This window comes from Trachypithecus francoisi, unplaced genomic scaffold, assembly GCF_009764315.1.
Source record: "Trachypithecus francoisi isolate TF-2019V2 unplaced genomic scaffold, Tfra_2.0 Lachesis_group6, whole genome shotgun sequence".
Classification (NCBI taxonomy): domain Eukaryota; kingdom Metazoa; phylum Chordata; class Mammalia; order Primates; family Cercopithecidae; genus Trachypithecus; species Trachypithecus francoisi.
The window spans coordinates 23,514,090-23,539,330 of NW_022681471.1; the positions used below are offsets into that span (position 1 = coordinate 23,514,090).

Here is a 25,241-nt window from a genome sequence, read left to right on the forward strand (position 1 = left end):
GGTTAAGTAGGCAAATGTATTTCCTTTGTTGTGAATTATTTCAATTTTATAGTGATTTTTTTTTTTTTTTTTGAGACGAAGTCTCGCTCTTGACCCCCAGGCTGGAGTGCGATGGCATGATCTCAGCTCACTGCAACCTCTGCCTCCCAGGTTCAAGCTATTCTCCTGCCGTGGTCCCCCAAGTAGCTGGGATTACAGGAACTGCCACCATTCCTGACTAATTTTTGTATTTTTAGTTGAGACGGGGTTTCACCATGTTGGCCAGACTGGTCTAGAACTCCTGACATCAGGTGATCCACCCGCCTCGGCTTCCCAAAGTGCTGGGATTACAGCCGTGAGCCACCATGCCTGGTCAGTGATTTTTTTTTTTTTTTTTTCTTTTTTTTGAGACAGGATCTTGCTCTGTCACCCAGGCTGGAGTGCAGTGGTGCCATCTTGGTTCACTGCAACCTCTGCTTGGGCTCAAGCAATCTTCCCACCTCACTCTCGAGTAGTGGGGACCACAGGTGTGTGCCACCACACCTGACTAAATTTTGTATTTTTTTGTAGAAACAGGGTTTTGCCATGTTGCCCAGGTTGATCTCAAACTCCTGGGCTCAAACAATCCAACTGCCTTGGCTTCCCTAAGTGAGATTACAGGCATGGGCCACTGTACCCAATCTAGTGGTTTTTAAATTTTTATTTATTTATTTTTTTTACCAAAGCCTCAGGAGGAAAACTTGATACACAAGTAAATTTTATTGAAATGTTTTTGTGTGGACCTTAAGCAGAGGGAAAATTAGTCTGCATTATGGTGTATTCAGACTAAATGACTGATATTAAAATGAAATTATCCTTAGGATTTGCAATCTTAGAGAAAACTTTTTCATTTTTTTTTTTTTGAGTTACAATTATCTCCATTTACATTTGAGAAGAGTGAGTCACAGAGGAATTAAGTAACTTAATCAAGATCTTACAAGTCTTTGATTTGAACCCAATCTTTTAACTCTGTAGAACTCAGAGTCACTCTTATCTGGAAAAACTTTTTAACTGATGTGGATCTTCTAATGTGGGCTTCCTATTATTCATTCTCTATTAGTCAGAAGTTTTGTAAGCAGACAGAATTCATTTTGCCAATTATGGGATTTTTTCCCTCAGTTGCAGTCAAGGTTCATAAAACTATAACTCTTTATCTTTAATTAGAAATTTTTTTTTGAGACAAGGTCTTGCTCTGTTGCCCAGACTGGAATGCAGTGGCACAGTCATAGCTCATTGCAGTTTTGAACTCCTGGGCTCAAGGGATCCTCTGCCTCAGCCTCCCAAGTATCTGGGACTACAAGCACATGCCATTACCCCTGATTAATTTTTTTTTTTTTTAATTTGTAGAGATAGGGTCTTGCTATGCTGGTCTCAAATTCCTGGTCTCAAGCAATCCTTCTGCCTTGGTCTCCCAAAGTGCTGAGATTACAGATGTCAGCCCTTGCACCTGGCCAAAACGATAACTTAAAATACACACACACACACACACACACGTGACACACACACACGTGTATCTCAAAAGCATCAAAAGAGAAAAGCTGTAGCTTTAGTCTTGATCTTGATAGTGACTTGATTAGGCTATCTGTTTAACATCAAAGATGCAAATTAATACTGTCTTTGAGTGAGCATATTAAAAATGCAGAAAATTTTGGAGTAGTTTTTTATTTTAAATTGTAGTCTGTATATTTAACGTATACAACATGATGTTATGGGATACATACAGATGGTTGAAAGATTACTGCAGTGAAGCAAATTAACATATCCCTCAATTCACAGTTACCCTTTTTTTTTTTTTTTTGGTGGCAAGAGGAGCTTAAAATCTCATTTAGTGTGAATCCCAAATACAGCACAATTTTATTACCTATATGCCTCATGTTGTGCATTATATTTCTAGACTTATTCGTCCTACATATCTGCTACTTTGTATCCTCTGAGCTGCATCTCCCCATTTTCTCACTTGCCCCCCAAGTAGTTTCTTAAAGTGTCTCATATAAGAGGGCAGTAGCTTTCAGCTTAAACTTTTTCTCTGTATGTATTTAGTCCATTTCTTTGAGGTATACTTTTCTCTCCAGAATAGTTAGATGTAGGTATACCACTTTGATGTTGACACTAATTTGCCTAGAACTTATCTTCTGCAAATCTGTCTCTATTTCCATCTCTGTCTCCATCTTTGTCTCTGTCTCTATCTATCTGTCTGTCTGCCTGCCTGCCTGCCTGCCTGCCTGCCTACCTACCTACCAACCTACCTACCAACCAAAGCAAATTCATGTCCTTCTCCTATTTATTGAATTGAGACCATAGACAGGGGTGAGAGAAAAAATTTGGCAGGAATGGGAATGTGTATTATCTGTGGCATAAGGAAACTACAGAACTAGGTTCAAAAGTGTACTTTCTAGTTCTTTCCCATGCCTTTTCACTTTGATATAGTCCTTATCAGGCAACTGAGGTTTTATATAAGTCCCCTGATTCTTAGAACATGAAGGTGTAGTAGTCAAGTCTGGTCCCTTGAAACCACAATTTTGTGAAAAAAAATTAAGAAAATTGAATAATTTATTCAGCAGATACATATTGATTATCTGTTATACAGCCATGAGAAGTGGTTCTGTTGCACATGTTTATTTTATCAGATCCTAATCCCAACCCAGGCATAGAATGGAAACCATGAAGATAGGATGAAATAACTTCTGAATGTTTGAAAATAGTGTACTTAAAAATACCGGTGATTTTTGTTTGTTTTTTTTTTTGTTTGTTTGTTTGTTTTTGAGACAGGGTCTCACTCTGCCACCCAGGCTGGAGTGTAGTGGTGCAATCTCACTTCATTGCAGTCTTGACCTCCCAGACTCAGATGATCTCCCACCTCAGCCTCCCAAGTAGCTGGGACTACAGGCACATGCCACCACACCCAGCTAATTTTTTGTATTTTTTGTAGAGACAGGGTTTCACCCTGTTGCCCAGGCTGGTCTAGAACTCCTGGGCTTAAGTGATCCTCCCACCTCAGCCTCCCAAAGTGCTAGGATTACAGGCAGGAGCCACCATGCCTGGCTGAAAATACTAGGTTTTTAAGTATCAGCACTACCTCTTCAATCTTTTCTATTACTGTGTTGTGCTAAATGGTATTTTTTATTTAATTAGAGCAATGCTGTTCAATAGAACATTTTTTGAGGATGGAAATTTTTTATGCTTCTGCTGTATGGTACAGAGCCACTAGTGACATGTGGCTTTTGAGCACTTGACACATCTTGTGCAACACAGGAACTGAATTTTTAAGTAATTGATATTGCCACATGTGGCTACCGTATGGGATAGTGTAGGACTAGATGATCTGTAAGGGCCCTGCTTCATCAATGTCATTTTTTAACTGACAGAGACCTTTAGTTTTTTTTTTTTTTTTTAAGTAATGTGTTTATTTAAAAGAATTCATTAAAATACAAGTAAATAAACTTATTACCTGAGCATATATCCTTCCATACTTATTTTTTCTGCATACATATTTTTGAAAATGGAATATCTGCCATTTTGTTTTATCTGAGATACAGTCTACCTCTAAAAATATATGATTCTAACATTCTCACTTTTGTTGGCATTTGATCAGGGTATAGAAACAGTTAAAGGACAGAGGATGGTTGAGAGATTACTATGAAGAGAAAATGTGATTGAGTGTGGTAGACTTGGGGCCTGCCTGAATGTTGAGAGGATGACTGTTTTCCAATAAAAAAATTCCATTCTAGGATCCTAAAAGAAAGGTCTGAAGTTCACTGCAGAAAGCAAGCTGCATAGTACTAAGCCACTAAGGGGACATGGAGCCAGGACTTCCTACCTTAGTAATATTCTCATCATGCCCTCTTGGGAACCCAGCCTTGTTGATTAGCCTCTCTGCTTTCTCTCCTTATAGTTCAACCTCCCTGTTTGTTCCAAGCAGTTCTTTTCCAGCCCATTTATTATGCACTTCTATACAGCTTTTCCTATACCATGCTGCAGTTCTTATTGCTACCTAGAGGTTTTCAAAATTCCTAGGGGCGGACAAGTAGGCATAAACAAAGTTCTTCCCTATTATCCTTATTTTTTCACCTAGACTGAAGAGGTAGACAAAATAGAAATAAAGACATTAAGGGTATGTGTTTGCAGTCCCAAAGAGCTTCTCTGGCAATTTTATGTAGTTGACAGTGACACTCGAGTTCAGGACAGATTGGACTCCTTGGCTGAGAGGAGTGAGGAGATAGGATGGTAGAGGAGAGGGTAGAGCAACTCTGGAGGAAGCTTTCCCCTCACCGTTGCCAATCCTGTTATCCTAGACTTAACCATAATTAAAGATGAGGGAGGCACTTAGTGAAGGGATTTGGTGGGAAGCTTGTTCCAGACAACCAAGGAGGAAGGTTCGCACAGTTCCTTTGGCCACCCAGGTGGTGTAATTGATCCATGTATGCCATCCATATACAATAGGCACTTATACTGTATTCCAATGTAGTGAACTATACCATTACTCTTAAATTAATATTCTTTATTAGCTTCCATGGTGGCTATAGGCCAGGCGAGAGAGTAAGAAAAAATAAATAGCTAGGTATGATGACTCAAGCCTGTAATCTCAGTGTTTTAGGAGGTGAGGCAGGAGGATCGCTTGAGTCCAGGAGTTTAAGACCAGCCTGGGCAAAATAGTGAGATCCTGTCTCTATTTTTTAAAAAAGCCTTGGGGCAAACAGGAATATGAAGGTTTGGATGCTAATAGAACAGCAGTGTCTTACTGCTTGGAGTTCTCTTGTTTCTTGTCCTATCACCATAGCCTTTGGATCACAGCAGTTTTTCCATAACTCCATACTTTTCAGTTCTTGAGTATTTTTTCCTTTATTCCTCTTGTCTCTGTAAAAAGAGATCAACTGGAGTCAGACTGTAATACCAAGTATCTCCAGAAGATGTCACTATTTAACAGGCTTTACAGTGTAACTAATTTGGTGTGAGTCACTGTCATCTGAAGCTTGTTGTCTTTTCTTTCTTTTTTATTTCTTTTTCTTTTTTTTTTCCATCAACTCTGTATGTTTGAAATGCTGAGTTTTAAGTTAGTTGGAATAAGGGATGTCTGTAATTTCCCTAAAATGAGAAGTAATATGCAAAGGTTGATATCAGAAGTCATATGCTCACTTTGCAACACCAAACAATACTGGCCCATTTGTGTTTTTCGAAAGTAATACTCCATAATAAATGGATTTATATATAGAAGCATAACAAAAATAGAAGCAAATAGAAGTGAAAAGTCTCATAAACCCCATTCCCACTACTCATGCAATTGCTGTTACAAATTTGTTTAAATGTTGAATAAAAGTGGTGTCATAGGCAACACAGTGTTCCACTCCTTGGTGTTTTTAATAGCATTATTCTGTCTCAGTGTGCATTGGATTACCACGTGCTTTTTAATAGTTGCATGGTATTACGTTGTGTAGATGAACTTGATTAATTTAAATGGTTCCGTTAATGGACATGTTAGTTCGTTTTTGTGAACAACTGGTACAGTGAACATTTTTTTTTTTAATAATAATAAAAAGAGAGACAGAGTCTTGCTGTGTTTATCAGGCTAGCCTTGAATTCCTGGGGTCAAGCGATCCTCTCGCCTCCACCTCCCCAAGTGCTGAGATTACAGGCGTGAAGCCACCGCACCTGGCCCAGTGAACACTCTTTAATGTATCTTTGTATACTTGTCAGTGTTTTTGTAGCATTGATTTGCAGAAGTGGGATTACTGGGTTAAGTGACATGTGTATTGCAATTTTAACAAAAGAGGCTATGCCAATTAATACTCTCACCAACAAGAGTGCTTATTTCCCCTCAGCATATTATCAGGCTTAAGTTTTGCCAGTATGGGTGGGTGAACAGTAGAATCTCATTGTTTTAGTGTTTGTTTCTCAGATAGATATAATTTTACATCTTATGGCCTTCTATAAATTGTCTATTTGTGTTCATTCTCCATTTTCCTATGGGTTCTTATTGTTGGAGCCCAATATATAAAAGGGGGTATTCGTTACAGAACTTTTTCAGTTTTGATTCATGTCATGCCTGGGTTTTTAACCCTTTCTATGGATGTTAAAAAAAATTCTTCTATATTTTCTTCCAGTCCACTTATGGCTTTATTTTTTACATTTAGATTTTAATCCATCTGGAATTAATTTTTGTGTATGCTGTGAGGTAGGGACCATACTTTTATTTTTTCCCAAATGGGTAACTAGTTGACCAAACATCATTTATTGAATAATTCATCTTTTCCCTACTGACTCGAAATACCATCTTTATTGTATACTAAATCCTCATATATTTCTGGGTCTGTTTCTGGGCTCTACTTTGTTCATTTACTGTGCTGGTACTGCACCGTTGTAATTGCTGTGGCTTTATGGTATGGTATGGCTTGCTCTCTGCAAGGGCAAGTCAAAGCTCGTTTGTTCACCTGCTCTTTCACCCAAATTTTCTGTCCTGAATCCAGCACAGCCAAATTATGGTCATTGTCACCACCAACTGCAGTGGGTGTTGAGCATTTCCCATTGAATCTCCTGTAAGGGTTTTGTTGGATTCTGTGGTAGCAGGAAAATGGGAGCCTAAGGTATTCCTTAAAGGACTACTAATCAGACCTGGTTTCCCAGCCAATGCTGAAAATGACTGGGCCTGGGCTAGACTTTTGAGGGACATATCCTTGGGGTTGGGTGTGATATAGACCAACCCTTACAATTTGCTTGACTCATGGGAATCGTACAGGGCCAGAACCAGACACCTGTCATGCTAATAACTTCCCTCACAATTCAGAAATCACTGTGATTGAAGATGGGTGGCTGTTATAATACTGCCCACTTAAAAATGAATGTAACCTATTTTAGGACTCTTAAAAACATCAAATCAGTAATGGCCAATTAGGACTTTTTAATTTTTACTAATCTCTACTTGAAAGTTTTCTAGTCATTCATTTCAGGAAACCTAATTCTTATAATTCATGTCATTTAGAATATCATAATGCTATGAACATTAGATAGCTAACTTCTCAAATCTTCTAGTTCTCATTTAATTTGAAGTTTGTGTGTGTACATAAGGATATACATATACGTGTGTGTGTGTGTGTGTGCATATATATATATATATAGTTGTTTGGTTTTTTTTTTTTTTGGTTTTTTTTGTTTTTTTTTTTTACTAGAATGACCAGTCAACAGGGGACATAAAAGTAATCGGAGGAGATGATCTCTCAACTTTAACTGGAAGGTATGTATCTTGAAGGGGAAGAAAGAAAAGCACTTCATATCAAGAGTCAATTAGTAACAGTGTGCTTTCAATCACTAAGAGATAGTTTACATAGTATAACTAAATGGGTTATTTAACCCTTGGAAGCAATCTAGTTAATTATCTTTCCCTAGGTCATGTAGCAAAAAGACAGTAGAATCCAACATTAACCTTAAACGTCCTATTGTGAAGTACTGCTGTCTGCCTCTGTGGGACTCTAATTTGGGATCCTTCAAAAAACATTGATGGGGGAAAAGATAGCCTTTTTTAAAAAAAAAAGAAAGAAAGAAAACTATGTGAGTCTTCCTGAGATAGACTAACATAGTTTCCTAAAAGATAGCAAAGCAGTATCATGTAGTGGCTGAAAGTGTGAGTTCCGGAGCCTGACAACTGATTGAAAGCCTGGCTTAGTACTTCCTAACTGTGACCTTGGGCAAGTTACTTAACCTCTTTTTGTCCCATATGTGATTAGGGTGAGGTTGATAATGGCAGCCATCGAGTTAAGAGGATTAAGTGCTATAATGCAAGTAGAGCTCTTACAACAGTTTCTGGTAAATAAATGCACTCAATAAATTCAGACATACTAGTATTTTAAGAAATCTCAAAGAGTTATCTTAGTACATTAAAATCCTCCTGGTGTGGACCATTGGTTTTGGTATATTGTGCTTCCATGTAGTTTATCTCAAGATGTTTTTAGATTTCCCTTTTGAATTCTTCGATGACCCATTGGTTGTTCAGGAGCATGCTGCTTACCTAAAAATAATGGAGATATTAAGATATTTGAATATTTATCTTCTAGTACATTGAAAAACTTTTTGAGAGTAACCATGATGGAATGCTACTGCTTTTTTTTGAAGCTGCAAGTTATTGTTTACTTACACTGTGCCAAATATAAAGGCATTAATCTCATAGAAGTTTCACAACAATCCTGTGAGGGAGACAATATCCCCATTTTACAGATCAGGAAATTAAGGCTCAGTAAGGTTAAAAGACATGCCCAAAGTCACAGAACCAGTAAGTGGTAGAGCTTGAATTTGAATGCAGACCTGACTCTAAAACTCTTTTTTTTCTTTAGATTTTAGTGTTCATTGCTTACGTGAATGAGTATCTATAAGAAAACTTTAACATGTAAAACTTGTGTGAAATTCTCTTGTCCTGTATCAGGGTCATGTCAAACTAATGTCCTCCTCAGCATATTTGGAAAACTTCATAGGAGAAATTAGCTTTGCCCCTCCTGTTCATTTCATATACCACTGCTAGACCTGTCCTTCCCTTTCAGCATGCTTTGTCCATATTTAGAAGCTGTTGAAGCCATTACTCGTCTAATGAGTTTTTTAGTGCTGGAATAGACCTAGCCTTTTAGGCCTTCTGTGATTTAGCTTGATCTCATCTTTCCTACTAATGGCTCTGTTCTACTACATAGATCTGATCTGAAACAGTTCTCTGTTTCTAAAATAACTTTATTTTCATGATAGTCACAGTAAAGTACATTTATTATGGAAAAATCAGTAAGTATAAATTGAGTGAAAGTTATTTCTTGGTGGTAAGATTATGGATTATTTGAACTTTCTGTTTCATTTTATTTTATTTTATTTTATTTTATTTTATTTATTTTTGTGATGGAGTCTCGCTCTGCTGCCCAGGCTGGAGTGCAGTGGTACAATATTGGTTCACTGCAACCTCCCCTTCCCAGTTCAAGTGATTCTCCTGCCTCAGACTCCCAAGTAGCTGGGATTACAGGCACACGCCACCATGTGCGGCTAATTTTTGTATCTTTAGTAGAGACAGGTTTTCACCATGTTGACCAGGCTGGTCTCCAACTGCTAATCTCAGGTATCCGCCTGCCTCAGCCTCCCAAAGTACTGTGATTACAGGAGTGAAACACCATGCCTGGCCTCATTTTGTCTTTTGGGAGCACTTTTGTGCACAGATACATATGTATATAATATTTTTCCTTTTTTTCCCCAGTTAGTACTTGAGCAATGAACTTTGGACCCTGAATACCTGTATTCAAGTCTCTAATACCACTTCTTGGCTATTTTCATTTTATCAAATGGCCTCTTTCCTCATTTTTCTCATTTATTAAGTAGAGATGTAACTACTTGATATAATTCAAAAACTCTCAATAATGGCATTCTTTTATTTTTTAGACTCTAGTGTCTGTACTCCTTGTACCATGCTGGGATTCATTTGAACAATTACATGGCTTTTTTTAGTGTATTATTAATTTGCAATTTACTTAAAATTTACTGTGATCTCGTACAAATGGGAAAAAACATAATTGTGTTACTCATTTGCTGTGTGCCTTTGGATTGACCCTATTTTTTGTATTCATTTTCTCACCATATCCTGAGTTCCACTTTGAATAAAAAGTAATTTTTCCTGCCTGTAAAATAGGCTATCAATGGGCTGCAGTTGTCTATAGTAGCTGCTTCACTGAGGATAGCTCAGCATGAGAGAAGTAGTATGAATTGCTTGCCATAAATTATGGGCTAGCCTTACTTCATTCTGTACTTGGACCTGTTTAGGCTTCTTAGAGATCTTACCTCCAACAATAAACTGCTTTGAGACAGGAAAAGGTAAGCTTTACTTGGTTATAACTTTACTTTTAATACCTAGAACAGTGAGTCTTCAAACTTGTATTTGCATGCCCAATTTATAAAATGTTTTCTGAGCATTTACCCCTAATATATGCATTTTAAATTATATGTGATTTATGGTAATAATATTATATATGTTACAAAATACATACAAAAACATAGATTAAACAAGGTGAGGTAAAAAATTAAAAAGTTCTAATCTTTCTTGCAAACCAGTGACTCTTTTGTGCCCTACTCTGGTAAACACTATATCTTAGAAGAATATATAGAACATTAAAATCTTTATGCTATAGTTATATGACAGAGTATGATGAGAGCTACAGATAAACAATACATCATGAATCTTCTTGTGGCAATGTTTATAACCAAAATGCTGCCTCATTCTTATAACTAGCGTAAGAACAGATAGGACTTTCTTGATTTTGAGGGGTAATTATTAGATGGTATTTTCTCTTAAGGACTCTTCCAGCTATAAAATTCTTAAATGTAGAAAGCAAAGTGAGGGTTTATGGTGAGAGGAAGCATTGGTATTTTTTGTGTAGTCCAAGAATATGGACACATCCAGAAAATGCAGATCAATTTTAGCCTAATGAGAAAATATATTTTGAATTGGAGTCCATATGATTTTTGAGTTATTGTACAAATATTCTTAGAATGTTAGAGTCAGGAAACTATAAGAAACCAACTAGTTCAAGTTTCTCATTTAACACTGGGAAACTGAGGCCAGAGAAATTTCAAGACTTGCCCAAGATTAGACCTCTTGTTAAGTAATGAAAGTATTTTAAAAACAAATGGGTCAAATTCTGTTTTTAAAATTTCCATTACGATGAAAATTTCAGTATTACAGGCTTCCAAATCCCAGCAGATGGCCCATTTGTTTAAAGGAGAGTTTGATGTAATAAAGTGTCTAAAAACAAGAGTGTGAATAATTCCTTAGGGTTGTTATGATGTGATTTGACTTATAATTGGAAATACCGTCTTATTCATTGTACTGATTTTCATTTCTTTTTCTTCTAGAATGTCTTGATTGTGGAAGTAAGTTCACATTTACTTTTAATATAACATTTATGATTTTTCTAATTTAGTATGCACCATCCTAAAGGTAAGCCAGGGAAGAAATTCCTCTGCATCAGTTTTAATGGTGGGCTTGTGTTCTAAAGGAGTAAGACTGGTTTTTTGTAAAGACTACTTAGTATTTGTTTTTACCAGTAATGGAATGGTATACTTCCTACCTCTCTTTTTTTAGTTTGAAATATTTTCTTTCTAACATAATTCTCTCTCTGTTTATCTATATATAATATGCATATATATCTTATATTTTATATGTATATATATATATATCTTGCTTAGATTTTGTCTTATGTAATATTTGGTACATAAAAAGTAATATTTATAATTTATAGACTATTTTCCATTTGTCATTATGTCCTAAAATATTTTGTATCTTAGCACGGAGAGGCTAAGCAGTTTCCTAGGGTTACCCGCTAGTAAGCTAAGGGAAACCTTTACTTCCTTTAGCTCAGTGGTTCTCAAAATGTGGTTCCCTAGACCAAAAGTATTAATATCAGACAAGAACCTACCTAATCAAAATATCTGTGATGAGGCCAAGCAAGCGATGCTTTAACAAGTCTCTGAGTGATTCTGATGCATGCTAAGGTTTAGGGGCCCTTGTTTTTACTCATAAGTCATTTTCTCATTTAGGCCTTCTCTGGCCATCCTGTCTAAAATCTCACTTTTTCATGCTGTCAACTTCCTATTTCTCCTCAATACTTTTATTTTCCTGATCACTTATCACTGTCTAACAGCCTCTTTCTGTCTCTCTATAGATCGATAGATAGATAGATAGATAGATAGATAGATAGATATAGATATAGATATATCAATATATACATCTATGTAGATATAATATATCTATATCTTTATTTTGTCTGTGGTCATCTATTGAACCTTTCTATCTTACTGAATCCTACAAACATCTAAAGCACAGCTTGTGATCCCATCTCCTACTCAGACCCCATTCTCCCATTCTTTAGTCTTTAGGCTACATTCTTTAGAGTTTTTCAGTGTGACCCCAATATACATTACCAACCTTATTATCCAGCTTCCTTTCATTTTCTCTATACTTTTTACTGTTTCCCAGAGCTTGTACCTTTACTTTTCTGCCCCTGTTGTTTGCTCCTTATTTCTTTTCTTAAAATAATAGCTTTATTGAGATATAACTCACATATCATACCATTCGCCCATTTAAAGTGTACAATTCAATTTTTTGTTGTTGTTAAAACGGAGTCTCGCTCTGTCGCCCAGGCTGGAGTGCGGTGGCGTGATCTCAGCTCACTGCAAGCTCCGCCTCCTGGGTTCATGCCATTCTCCTGCCTCAGCCTCCTGAGTAGCTGGAACTACAGGTGCCTGCCACCACGCGCAGCTAATTCTTTGTATTTTTAGTAGAGACGGGATTTCACTATTTACCAGGATGGTCTTGATCTCCTGACCTCGTGGTCCGCCCGCCTCAGCCTCCCAAAGTGCTGGGATTACAGGCATGGGTCACCACGTCCAGCCAATTCAAAATTTTTTATTATATTCTTAGCATTGTGCAATCATTATCACGTTCAATTTTAAAACATTTTCATTGCCCCACAAAGAAACCCAATCCCCTTAGCCATCACTCCCCATTTTCCCTTCCCCCAGCATGTAGCAAACTGATCATCTACCTACTTGCTATCTATAAGATTTGCCTATTCTGGACATTTTGTATAAATAGAATCATACGATATGTGGCCTTTTGTATCTGGCTTCTCTCACTTAGCTTAATGTTTTCAAGGTTCATTCACGTTGTGGAGTATATCTGCACTCATTCCTTTTTACTGACAAATTTTATGGATAGACAGGTGTTCCTCAACTGTGTCCTGATAAACCCATCTGAAGTTGAAAATATCACAAGTTGAAAATGGATTTACTACTTTGATAAATCTATCCTAAAGTCAAAAAAATCTCATGTCGAACCATCATAAGTTGGATGCCATCTGAATTACATTTTTGTTATCCATTAATTGGTTGACAGACGTTAGGTTGTTTCCACTGTTTGCTCCTTATTTCTTGTACCTGAAATGTCCTTATTCCCTCTCTTCTTATCCCATGTTTTAGTCACTTAAGACCCAGCTCAAACGTCACCTCCACAAAACCTTCCTTGATACCTCTTTCCTCCTCAATTCACTTGGACCTTTTGCATTTAGTTTTTTTTTTTTTTGAGAGGGAGTCTTGCTCTGTCGTCCAGGCTGGAGTGCAGTGGCCGGATCTCAGCTCACTGCAAGCTCTGCCTCCCGGGTTCACGCCATTCTCCTGCCTCAGCCTCCCGAGTAGCTGGGACCACAGGCGCCCGCCACCTTGCCCGGCTAGTTTTTTTGTATTTTTTAGTAGAGACGGGGTTTCACCATGTTAGCCAGGATGGTCTCGATCTCCTGACCTCGTGATCCGCCCGTCTCGGCCTCCCAAAGTGCTGGGATTACAGGCTTGAGCCACCGCGCCCGGCCTTTTTTTTTTTTTTTTTTTTAAGACAGAGTCTCACTCTGTTACCAGGCAGGAGTGCAGTGGTATGATCTCAGCTCACTGTAACCTCTGCCTCCCAGGTTCAAGCAATTCTCATGCCTTAGCCTCCCAAGTAGCTGGGACTACAGGTGCACACTGCCATGCCTGGCTAAGAGTGTGTGTGTGTGTGTGTGTGTGTTGTGTGTGTGTGTGTGTGTCTATATATATAGATATAGATTTTGTTGTTGTTGTTTTTAGTAGAGACGGGGTTTTGCCATATTGGCCAGGCTGGTCTAGCCTCAAGCCATCTCCCACCTCAACCTCCCAAAGTGCTCGGAATAATTATAGACATGAGCCACTGCACCTGGCCTGCATTTAATTTTAATTATAAATATTTTGAACTCAGAAGGTATGCTCAATACCTACGTACCCACCACAAAGTATTAACATTTTGCCATATTTGCTTCTGATCTTACTTTTTTAAAGAAATTAAAGTCATAATACAACTAAAGCCCCATTTTTTCCCTTCATTCCCAGAAGTGTGACAATTATCCTTAAAGTTGATATATATCATTCCCATGCATGCTTTTTATACTTCCCTAGTACAAGTTAACTGTATCCTCTGCTCAGGGGCTCATCAAGCTGAATCAAGGGACTCACAATCCTCTTCGAAGTTCCTTCAGATTGTTGGCAGAATTTAGTTCCTTGTGATTGTAGGACTGAGGGCCCGTTTTCTCACTGGCTGCTGGCCAGGGGTTGCTGTCAGCTATTTAAAGGCTCATGCCCTAGCCCATTACATTCTCACAACATGGCAGCTGACTTCTTCAAAACCAGCAGGAGAGTCTTGCTCTAGTCTGCCACATAACCTAATCACAGGAGCGGCTATCCTGTTAGTTTCACAGATCCTGGTCACATTCAATGGGAGGGAACTCTTCCGGGTGTGTACACCAAGAGGCAGGATTTTTTTTTTTTTCTTTTTCTTTTTTCTTAAAAAGTCTTAAAGTCGGCCGGGTGCGGTGGCTCAAGTCTGTAATCCCAGCACTTTGGGAGGCCGAGACGGGCGGATCACGAGGTCAGGAGATCGAGACCATCCTGGCTAACATGGTGAAACCCCGTCTCTACTAAAAATACAAAAAACTAGCCGGGCGAGGTGGCAGGCGCCTGTAGTCCCAGCTACTCGGGAGGCTGAGGCAGGAGAATGGCGTGAACCCGGGAGGCGGAGCTTGCAGTGAGCTGAGATTGCGCCACTGCACTCCAGTCTGGGCGACAGAGCGAGACTCCGCCTCAAAAAAAAAAAAAAGTCTTAAAGTCTTTATCCCTAAAGGAGGCAGGAATTTTGAGAGCCATCAGAATTCTGCCTACCACAGCCCAGAAATCTACATTTTTCACAAGTCTCCAGCCATGATGTTTCTGATGGCTTACACTGCTTTATTCCATTTTTAAAGAGTATTTTTATTGAAAAGCATTAGGGTTATGATTTAAAAAATATTTTCCCTAACAAAGATGGGTTTGTTTAGAGTCCTACTTTTGACTAAATAGCTGGGATTCACTTTTATGTAAAGTCATTTTATAGCCTTATTAATTTGGGTGCCTTTAAAAATGGTATAAAGCAGTGTTTCTTAAAGTGTAGTCTGTTAGCCACCTATATTGGAGAGTTGGGAGGAGAGAGTCTCTATCTTGCATTTATGGGAAAAATTCTGAAATACTTTTTATAATGAAGGACAACATCATAACTCCCTAATAAAATGTGCATGTATATATTTAAATTTGCTGTCATTGACCCTGTGCCTACAAAATCCAGGCCTGGGGGCTGGCATTCTTACTGCTTGCTGAGGGCCAGATGATTTATAGATTCCAGAATATCTCCATGTGAAATTTAGTGACAATTACTGCACTGAAAGGAATGGCAGTATTACAGTTATACATGGGGGTTTTGGTACTTTATGTTTATATAGTGACTCTGAATTTAAAGCTATGCAATGTCTTCTTTTTTGAAAGGATATAATTGACACTGGCAAAACGATGCAGACTTTGCTTTCCTTGGTCAGGCAGTATAATCCAAAGATGGTTAAGGTCGCAAGGTATGTATGACATTTTGACATAGAATATTTTCCTCATTTGAAGGGGGATTAAGTGATTGCTTCTTTCTAAGGATAAATGTTTTCAACTGTCATTTTATCTTTAAAAAGTAATGTACTCTCTTGTAAGACTTAAGATATAATCCTTTTAAATAATTTTGTCATGTGTCAATAAAGCTCATAGTTACAATCACTTCCTTGCCTAATATTAACATTTGGTTTTTCAGCATGCTGATTATATCAGTTTGTCCTGAGTAGCATGGCAGAGGATTTTGAGCCCCCTTACAAAATTAAGAATAAGGATTCCAAAGGGGTGAGGAAGTGATAGGAAGGGGTGGGCCCTGAAGATCTGGACCTCCTGGAATTGAGTGATGTATGCTGCATCTTCTTTGTGTCTGTAGTGAAATTTTATAATGCCCGCTTCCTTTTTTATTAAGTCAGCCTCACCTCCTCACCTTACCTATGCTGTTTGACTTTTGCTTTTATAGTTCTACCTGTGTTTATTTCTCATTTTAGTTTCATCCCTCAACAACTCTGGGGTGGCATTGTTATTCCCACTTTTCAGATAAGGATACTGAGGCATAGGGAATTGCCCAAAGGTACAGAGCTAGTCAGCTATAGAGATGAGATTTGAACCCAGGGAACCTGGCTCACAGTTTATGCTTTTGCTACCTTAAGTTTTTAATAGAGTGACATCAAACAAACATTTAAGAATATGTTTTTCTTTTCCTTTTACAATTTCATTAAAAAAAATTAAGTCTCTGATCAATCTGCAGTTTTTATGTAGGGGTCAGGTAATGATCTAACTTCTGTTTTTTTCCTAAGTGATTAACAGGTTTTTATAAACCCTTTTAAAAAATAACTATCTGTCGAGCATCTTTGAATCAGAGTAAGCCTTCTAGTGAGTCATATGTCAGCAGTTTGACTGTATGGGCTTTTCTAATATCCAGTCCAAGTGTTTATCAGTGAGTTTTTCTTTTAAATAGATTTGGGGCAGGTACTATGAGAGTATATAAGTGATACGTTATAGGATACTAAATAGTATCCTATAAAATGGCAAAAACCACAATCACTTTTGCACCAACCTAATGGAAATTAATCAGTGCACTTGCTTGTTTTTCTACATGCTCCTTAGGGTTTTAAATGTCAATCTACTGTGGCATAGACTTTAATCCTCCGGGTATTCTTTTGTTGTTCTTTCCTGGTATATGCTGTGGAATTGAGATAGACTGGTTCGTGAGAGAGAGATTTTGTGTTGCCACAGGTAGGACACGCTCAAAGAATACTTGGGTCATTTCTTGACCCAAGTCATCTATTCACCATAGTTTTGTAGCACTGATCTTGCATACATTTCATGTATCTTCCATGAACTCCACGTCAGTGCTGCTCATATGATACTCAGAAATTAAACACTAAGGAATAAGATTGTCAGGTAGGGTTGTTTTGGAGGGTCACAAATCTTGTAATGTCTAATATTTCCACTCTCCCTGCTGAGAATTAGTTTTGGCTTCCTTGGAGGTGATATCGCCTCTGTTGAGAATAAGTAGCCTACTGTGATCACACCACTGCACTCCAGCCTGGGTGACAGAGTGAGACCCTATCTCAAAAAAAAAAAAAAAAAAAGAATGCATGGCCTAGATGACTTCTAAGATTCTTCTCACCCAGTTTCAGTTTTCATGTTCTAGGCAGAGCAGTAAAGTGAGAAAGACATGGACTTGGGAGTTTAGTCTGGCATTTCACTACCACTTAATCTGAGTAACTATTCCATATTTAATCTCTCTGAATGTATTTACTCATCTTTAAAGGGGAATGATTATTAACATCTTTTACTCAGGGAAACTATGTGAGTCAAGGAGATAATGTATTTGAAAGTCTTTTTGGGCCGGGCGCGGTGGCTCAAGCCTGTAATCCCAGCACTTTGGGAGGCCGAGACGGGCGGATCACAAGGTCAGGAGATCGAGACCATCCTGGCTAGCACCGTGAAACCCTGTCTCTACTAAAAAAATACAAAAAAACTAGCCGGGCGAGGTGGTGGGCGCCTGTGGTCCCAGCTACTCGGGAGGCTGAGGCAGGAGAATAGCGTGAACCCGGGAGGCGGAGCTTGCAGTGAGCTGAGATCTGGCCACTGCACTCCAGCTTGGGTGACAGAGCGAGACTCCATCTCAAAAAAAAAAAAAAAAAAGAAAGTCTTTTTAACTGCAAAGCACTGTTTCACTGTTGGTGTAATGTGATTGATCTCATTGAAGTGAGCAGCTGCTTAATTGTGCATTTTAGAATGTAGGGAAGATAGTAAGATTTTTCGCATATTATATAGGTAGCTGGTTCTGGAACTGTAAACATACTCCTTTTTTATGGAGATCTGAGTCACATACCATAAAATTCACTCTTTTAAAGTTGTACAATCCAGTGGTTTTTGATATATTCAGAGTTGTGCATCTGCTACCCCTATTTCATTTTAGAACCCAAAGAAACCCTGTACCCATTAGCAGTCATTCTCCCTTCTCCCAGCCCCTGGTAACTACTAATCTACTTTCTACAGAAAGTCTGTACAGATTTGTGTATTATGGACATTCCATATAATGGACTCTTGCAATATCCCGTCTTCTTTCACTTAGCATAGTGTTTTCAAGGTTCATCCAGGTTGGGGCATGTATCAGTACTTCATCCCTTGTTTTGGCTGAATAATATTTAATTGTACATATATATCACATTTTGTTTATCTACCTATTCGCTGTTATGAATAATGTTGATTTGAATGTTTGTGTACAAGTTTGAATACTTGTTTTTAGGTCTCTTGAGTATATAATTGCTAGGTCATATCGTAATTCTATGTTTAACATTTTGATGAATTGCCAGACTGTTTAACAAGGTATATGTACTATTTTACACCAGTAACATATGAGGGTTCCAATATCTCCACATCCTTGACAACACTTGTTACTGTCCTTTTTATTATAGCCATCCTAGTGGCTATGATGTGGTATCTCATTGTGGTTTTGATTTGTGTTTCTCTGATGCTAATGATGTTGAACATGTTTTCATCTGCTTATTGGCCATTTACATGTATCTTCTTAAGAGCAGTTACCCATTTACAGTATGGAAAATGCTTCAGATGCAACTCTAGTCATGCCTTAGAGATGGAGCTTTATTAAACATTCAGATCTGTAGGCATATGAAGTGCTGAGTTCTCCTGAACTCCTAATACAGATTGCACTGAGTTTAGTGATACGTTTTCTGGAGCATTCCTGAGTTCAGGTAGAGGGAAGGGTTTTTGCTGTGATTGGCTTGTTATGTTTTTTTAAAATGGAAATGGAATTGAAGTGTCTCCTCTATCCATTTATTGGAAGAGTCATGAGAGGCATGATTAGATGATATCCCTTGGAGTCTCTGGCTTAGGTAGTGGTTATCTACTTGGGCTGCACATTGGAATCACCTGAGAGTTAAAAAAAAAAAAAAACCCAGGACAACCTATGCCTGTGTCTCACCTCCAGCAATTCTGATGTAATTGGTCAGGGCTGTGGCCTGAGTATCTGAGTTTTGGTTCTTTAAAGCTGCCAGGTGATTCTGATGTGCAGTCCAGGTTGAGATCACGTTGGGCCCTTTCCAGCTCTTTAAACATATGTATTTATCTAGAAAGGTATAAGTTTTCTTGAGACTGCCTTGTGTATATCTTGTATATATGTGGGAAAGCATAAGTTTTCTTGAGACTGCCTTGTATATATCTTGTATATATGTAGGCAAGCCTAAGTTTTCTTGAGACTGCCTTCAACATCTATAAAGGCTTTCAAAGCAGCTTCTATAGCTTTTTTTAATGGCTAAATATTTTTCATCAGGCAGCATTTGGGTTATAAAATTAGCTTTTGGTAGAGTTGACTTATACCACCTCCAGCTTTTGCTCTCAAAAATAAATACTGATTCTTTTGGCACACTAGTTGTTTTAGCCTAAAGTTCCTCTTTGTAAGCCAGTTATTAAAAGTTGTGATGCAGCCAGGGTGAAGTGGTACACATCTGTAGTCCCAGCTACCCGGAAGGCTGAGGTGGGAGGATCGCTAGAGCCCAAGAAGTGAAGGCTGCAGTGAACTGTGATTATACCACTGCACTGCAGCCTGGGCCACAGAGCGAGACTCATCTCTTTTAAAAAAAGAATGTTGTGAGGCCAGGCATGGTGGCTCACGCCTGTAATCCCAGCACTTTGGGAGGCTGAGGTGGACGGATCACCTGAGGTCGGGAGTTCGAGACCAGCCTGACCAACATGGAGAAACCCCATCTCTACTAAAAGAATACAAAATTAGTGGTGGTGCATGCCTGTAATCCCAGCTACTCGGGAGGCTGAAGCAGGAGAATCACTTGAACCCGGGAGGTGGAGGTTGCAGTGAGCTGGGCGAGCCATTGCACTCCAGCCAACTCCATCTCAAAAAAGAGAAGAAAAGAATGTTGTGGCTGGGTGCAGTGGCTCACGTCTGTAAACCCGGCTTTTTGGGAGGCTGAGGCGGGTGGATCATAAGGTCAGGAGATGGAGACCATCCTGGCTAACACAGTGAAACCCCATCTCTACTACAAATACAAAAAAAAAATAGCCGGGCGTGGTGGCGGCCGCCTGTAGTCCCAGCTACTCGGGAGGCTGAGGCAGGAGAATGGCATGAACCCAGGAGGCAGAGCTTGCAGTGAGTGGAGATTGCGCCACTGCACTCCAGCCTGGGTGACAGAGCAAGACTCCGTGTCTGGAAAAAAAGAAAAGAAAAGAATGTTGTGATAAAAGGTGATGCTCACCTCTCCCACACCCTTTTACAGTTTAGAGATTGTATTTCCAAGGTTTTTGGACTGAGAGCCCTTATATTTTCATCTTTGCTCTTTAACGCTCGATACCCATTCATCCTCCTTATTAGCTCCCCTTCAGTGGACACATGGGTAGTCAGGGTGCAGGTCTCAGAACTGTCCTTCAGGTTCCAGGTGATCAACCAAGGGCCTTGTCTGTAGTGTCAACTCATTGCTGCCCCTTCCTAGTAATTCCCATAATTTAGCTCTCCATTTCATAGTCTTTCCTTGGGTGTGTTAAAAGTGACCATGGTACACTCAGCACGGATGAAATGAGTGTTTAGAAACATTAGTCTTTTCTTTTGTAATGCCCTGTAGTCTCTCTGTATGTTATATGTCACATTTTGTAATTAACAGCTTGCTGGTGAAAAGGACCCCACGAAGTGTTGGATATAAGCCAGACTGTAAGTGAATTACTTTTTTTGTCAATCATTTAACCATCTTTAACCTAAAAGAGTTTTATGTGAAATGGCTTATAATTGCTTAGAGAATATTTGTAGAGAGGCACATTTGCCAGTATTAGATTTAAAAGTGGTGTTTTCTTTATCTAAATGATGAATTATGTTTCTTTTTAGTTGTTGGATTTGAAATTCCAGACAAGTTTGTTGTAGGATATGCCCTTGACTATAATGAATACTTCAGGGATTTGAATGTAAGTAATTGCTTCTTTTTCTCACTCATTTTTCAAAACCCACATAAAAATTTAGGAAAGAGCATTGTTTTCTCCTTCCAGCACCTCATAATAACAGACTGATGGTTCCCATTAGTCACATAAAGCTGTAGTCTAGTACAGACGTCCTTAGAACTGGAACCTGGCCAGGCTAGGGTAACACTTCTTGTTGGCTGAAATAGTTGAACAGCTTTAATATACAATAACTATTGCATTATTATTTCAGATGATAAATGTGGTCATAAGTAAGAAATAAATGATCGAGTTTTAGTCTTTTAATTCACTGTCCTTTGGATACGTGCCTCTTATTCTGGAGGCAGGAGTCCCATGGATGTGTTCATGAACATGGTTGAGGAAGATTTAGGAAGACTGTAACAGCACACTACCTAAAGCAGGTTTTTTACTCCATCTTTTTTTGCTACTTACCCTGGCCTCCCACTTTGATAAGCTTAAAATTCCCTACTTGATTTATCTTTCAAAACTACATATTGAGGCTGGTTGCGGTGGCTCACACCTGTAATCCTAGCACTTTGGAGGCCAAGGCGGGCGAATCACCTGAGGTCAGGAGTTTGAAGCCACCCTGGCAAACATGGTGAAACCCCGCCTTTACTAAACATACAAAAATTAGCTGGTGTAGTGGTGCGTGCCTGCAATCCCAGCTACCTGGGAGGCTGAGGCAGGAGAATCACTGGAAACTGGGAGGCGGAGGCTACAGTGAGCCAAGATCACACCACTGCACTCCAGCCTGGGTAACAGAGCAAGACTGTGTCTCAAAAAACCAAACCAAAACAAAAACAAAAAACTACGTGTTAAGACAAGAAACAGACTGGGCGTGGTGGCTCATGCCTATAATCCCAGCACTTTGGGCGGCTGAGGCGGGCGGATCACGAGGTCAGGAGATCAAGACCATTCTGGCTAACATGGTGAAACCCCGTCTCTACCAAAAAAATACAAAAAATTACCCGGGCATGGTGGCGGGTGCCTGTAGTCTCAGCTACTCGGGAGGCTGAGGCAGGAGAATGGGGTGAACCCAGAAGGCAGAGCTTGCAGTGAGCCGAGATCGTGCCACTGCACTCCAGTCTGGGCGACAGAGCAAGACTCTGTCTCAAAAAATTTAAAAAAAAAAAGGAAGCAAATTAATGGGATAGATTACTGCTTTGTTTTCAAAAGATACACTCCCCAGAAGTTACTGGTCTAAAATATAGTAGTACTATCTCTGTTTGTTTAGTAAGAACCCTGCCAACTAATAGTGTTCTTATATGTAAAATGCTGTTCTTGCCTTTCATTTCAGAATATACTTTTTAAATGTGAATTTCTGGATTTTTTTTTATAGCATGTTTGTGTCATTAGTGAAACTGGAAAAGCAAAATACAAAGCCTAAGATGAGAGTTCAAGTTGAGTTTGGAAACATCTGGAGTCCTATTGACATCGCCAGTAAAATTATCAATGTTCTAGTTCTGTGGCCATCTGCTTAGTAGAGCTTTTTGCATGTATCTTCTAAGAATTTTATCTGTTTTGTGCTTTAGAAATGTCAGTTGCTGCATTCCTAAACTGTTTATTTGCACTATGAGCCTATAGACTATCAGTTCCCTTTGGGTGGATTGTTGTTTAACTTGTAAATGAAAAAATTATCTTAAACCACACCACTATTGAGTGAACATTGAATTCGTATCTGTAAGAAATAAAGAGAGGATATATTAGTTTTTTAATTGGTATTTTAATTTTTATATATGCAGGAAAGAATAGAAGTGATTGAATATTGTTAATTATACCACCATGTGTTTAGAAAAGTAAGAAGCAGTCAATTTTCACATCAAAGACAGCATCTAAGAAGTTTTGTTCTGTCCTGGAATTATTTTAGTAGTGTTTCAGTAGTGTTGACTGTATTTTCCAACTTGTTCAGATTATTACCAGTGAATCTTTGTCAGCAGTTCCTTTTAAATGCAAATCAATAAATTCCCAAAAATTTACCGCTTTATGGATTCTTCAATTTAAAAATCCTTAAAATAAGGTCTGTCTCTTAAAAAAAAAAAGCTATGCATAGTTATTTCTCTACAAATTAACTTAGTATAGTTTTCTGTTGGTTCCATTTTCCTTGTTTGTTAAGTTTTAGTAGCTAAATTGTAATCTTAATGATTATGTAGTAGAATGGGTTGGTGGAGCTACAAAAATTCCTAGCTACTTTGGAGACATTACATTTCAGACACATGGTACACTTTATATTACATTTTACTATGCTAAAATAACACGGCTTTCTTTTGGAATTCTGTTCAGTTTTGCAGATTGTAATTTCAGCTACATCTCAACAGATTGTTCTCAGATATGTGGTATCACCTTCTTTGTGTAGATAGTGCTTTATTGACCAAGAACAATGACAACAACACCTTTTGTTTTCTGGGAGCAGGAGAAAAGTTTTAAGCCAAAACTCTTAAATGCTTATCTGCTCCATGTGAGGTATGAACTAGCAACCTTATGAGCCATCTAGCTTACACGTGTTCCTTAAAAGTTTGCTGTAGGCCGGGCACAGTGGCTCATGCCTGTAGTCCCAGCACTTTTGGGAGCCCAGGGTGGGGGATCACTTGAGCTCAGGAGTTCAAGACCAGCCTGGGCAACATGGCAAAATGCCATCTCTACAATACAAAAAAAAAAAAAGCTGGGTATGGTGGCACACAACTGTAGTCCCAGCTACTCGGGAGGCTGAGGTGGGAGGATTGCTTGAGCTTGGGAGGTCAAGGCTGCAGTGAGCCTTGACAGTGCCACTACACTCCAGCCTGGGCGACAGAGTGAGACCCTGTCTCAAAAAAGAAGTTTGCTGTAATGCCCAGCAACAAAGTAGGAGACTCAAACTAATACTAAATAATTTTCTGTAGTCGTAGAACTTCTTAGTTTACAAAATATTTTTACTTCTGTTATCTCATTTGATCTTCATACCCATGTAAGGTTGAGGTAGATGTTACCACGTGTGAGTGCAATATCCAGAACTCCTGAATCCCCTTCTTCCCCTAAAATGTCAGCCCGCTGAGGTCCACTTGGCTACCCTCTTGAATACTGCATCCAGCTTCCCACTGCCAAACCTCTTTACTCTTTTTTTTTTCAGTTGCACTTATTACCACCTTCTAGTAAGTTGAACCATATGAAATTACCATTTTTGTAGGTAAAAAATGGCCGGTGATAGGCAGTTTGGCGTCGGATAACCTAATAACATGTTATATAATTTATGTGAATGACACAAGTGGTGGGTTGCTATGTCCTGGAGGAGTTAGCTCCAGACTCTAGCTAAATGATTTTATAACCTTGCAGCTCTCCACTAAGTGAGGAGGCAATGTTGAAAGTCCCATGTCTTATCAGAACCAGGGAGGCAGATGAGAAACTGCCTTATGGCAGCTCCCACAACATAGGGAGGTGGGTGACAAATGGCCTTGGGACAGCTTCTTCCCAAGACTGATTATGTTACAGTGTTCCTGGGAGGATCACATGGCATTCCTCCAAGATGGGTCAGACTGCTGTTGACCTTGTCTATGTGGCCTGTGTGGAGACATTCATGGCAGAGCTGTTCCCTTAGAAGCATCTACTAAGTTGATCTTTTCCTTTCTTACTTACTGTCTATCTCCCTTAGTAGGCTGTCAGATCCATGAGTGCAGGACCTTGCCAGTCCTAGTCACTGCTATATCCCCAGCGCCTACAAGAGTGCCTGAAAAATTGTAGTGCTCAATAAATATTTGTTGGATAAATGATAGAATGATAGGAAGTTAAAAAGCAATTAAAATACTTGAAAATTATAATGTCTGTATTACCTAGAAAGAAGCAAAACATTTTTCAGGTTAAGCAAAAAAAAAAAAAAAAAAAAATTTAAGAATAGCTAACATGTATTGAATTCTATATGCAATGGAATGATACTAAGTGCTTTTGAATCCTTGTGATAACCCTATAAGGTAGGTTGTTTGGGTTTTTTTAATTGCCCCAACTTTACAGATGAAGAAGTGCAGGTCCAAAGAGCCACATAATTTGCCCAGGATCACACAGCTAGTAAGTAGCAGATGAGGAATTTGAACCCAGGCAGTTGTATTCCACCATCTGCCCTCTTAGTTCATTGCCACTTAACCTATAGTGGCCAGCTCTTGTGTAGAAATTAATACACTGATAACATAGAGGAAAACATTAAGCTCATTGAATGTAGTAAGTCCGGATGACTTGTACATTAAACACAGCTTTTCGAGGTCACAGCTGATCTCTAAGAATGTAAACTGATTTCCTCTGGCACTAGAAAGCATTTTCAAAGACTGTTAGAGAGTTTC

At 38.8% G+C, this 25,241-nt stretch overlaps 1 protein-coding gene across 1 annotated transcript in view; it reads left to right on the forward strand.

Moving 5' to 3' along the window:
* Positions 1 to 22,916, forward strand: part of HPRT1 (hypoxanthine phosphoribosyltransferase 1) — a 42,340-nt gene extending 19,424 nt beyond the window's left edge. Inside the window, exons 4-9 of the mRNA XM_033201267.1 lie at positions 7,179 to 7,247; positions 10,879 to 10,896; positions 15,382 to 15,464; positions 20,634 to 20,680; positions 20,852 to 20,928; positions 22,280 to 22,916. Coding sequence (XP_033057158.1) covers positions 7,179 to 7,247; positions 10,879 to 10,896; positions 15,382 to 15,464; positions 20,634 to 20,680; positions 20,852 to 20,928; positions 22,280 to 22,327 — 342 coding nt within the window. The 3' untranslated portion in view covers positions 22,328 to 22,916. The remainder of the gene's footprint in view (positions 1 to 7,178; positions 7,248 to 10,878; positions 10,897 to 15,381; positions 15,465 to 20,633; positions 20,681 to 20,851; positions 20,929 to 22,279) is intronic.
* The last annotated feature ends 2,325 nt before the right edge of the window (positions 22,917 to 25,241 follow it).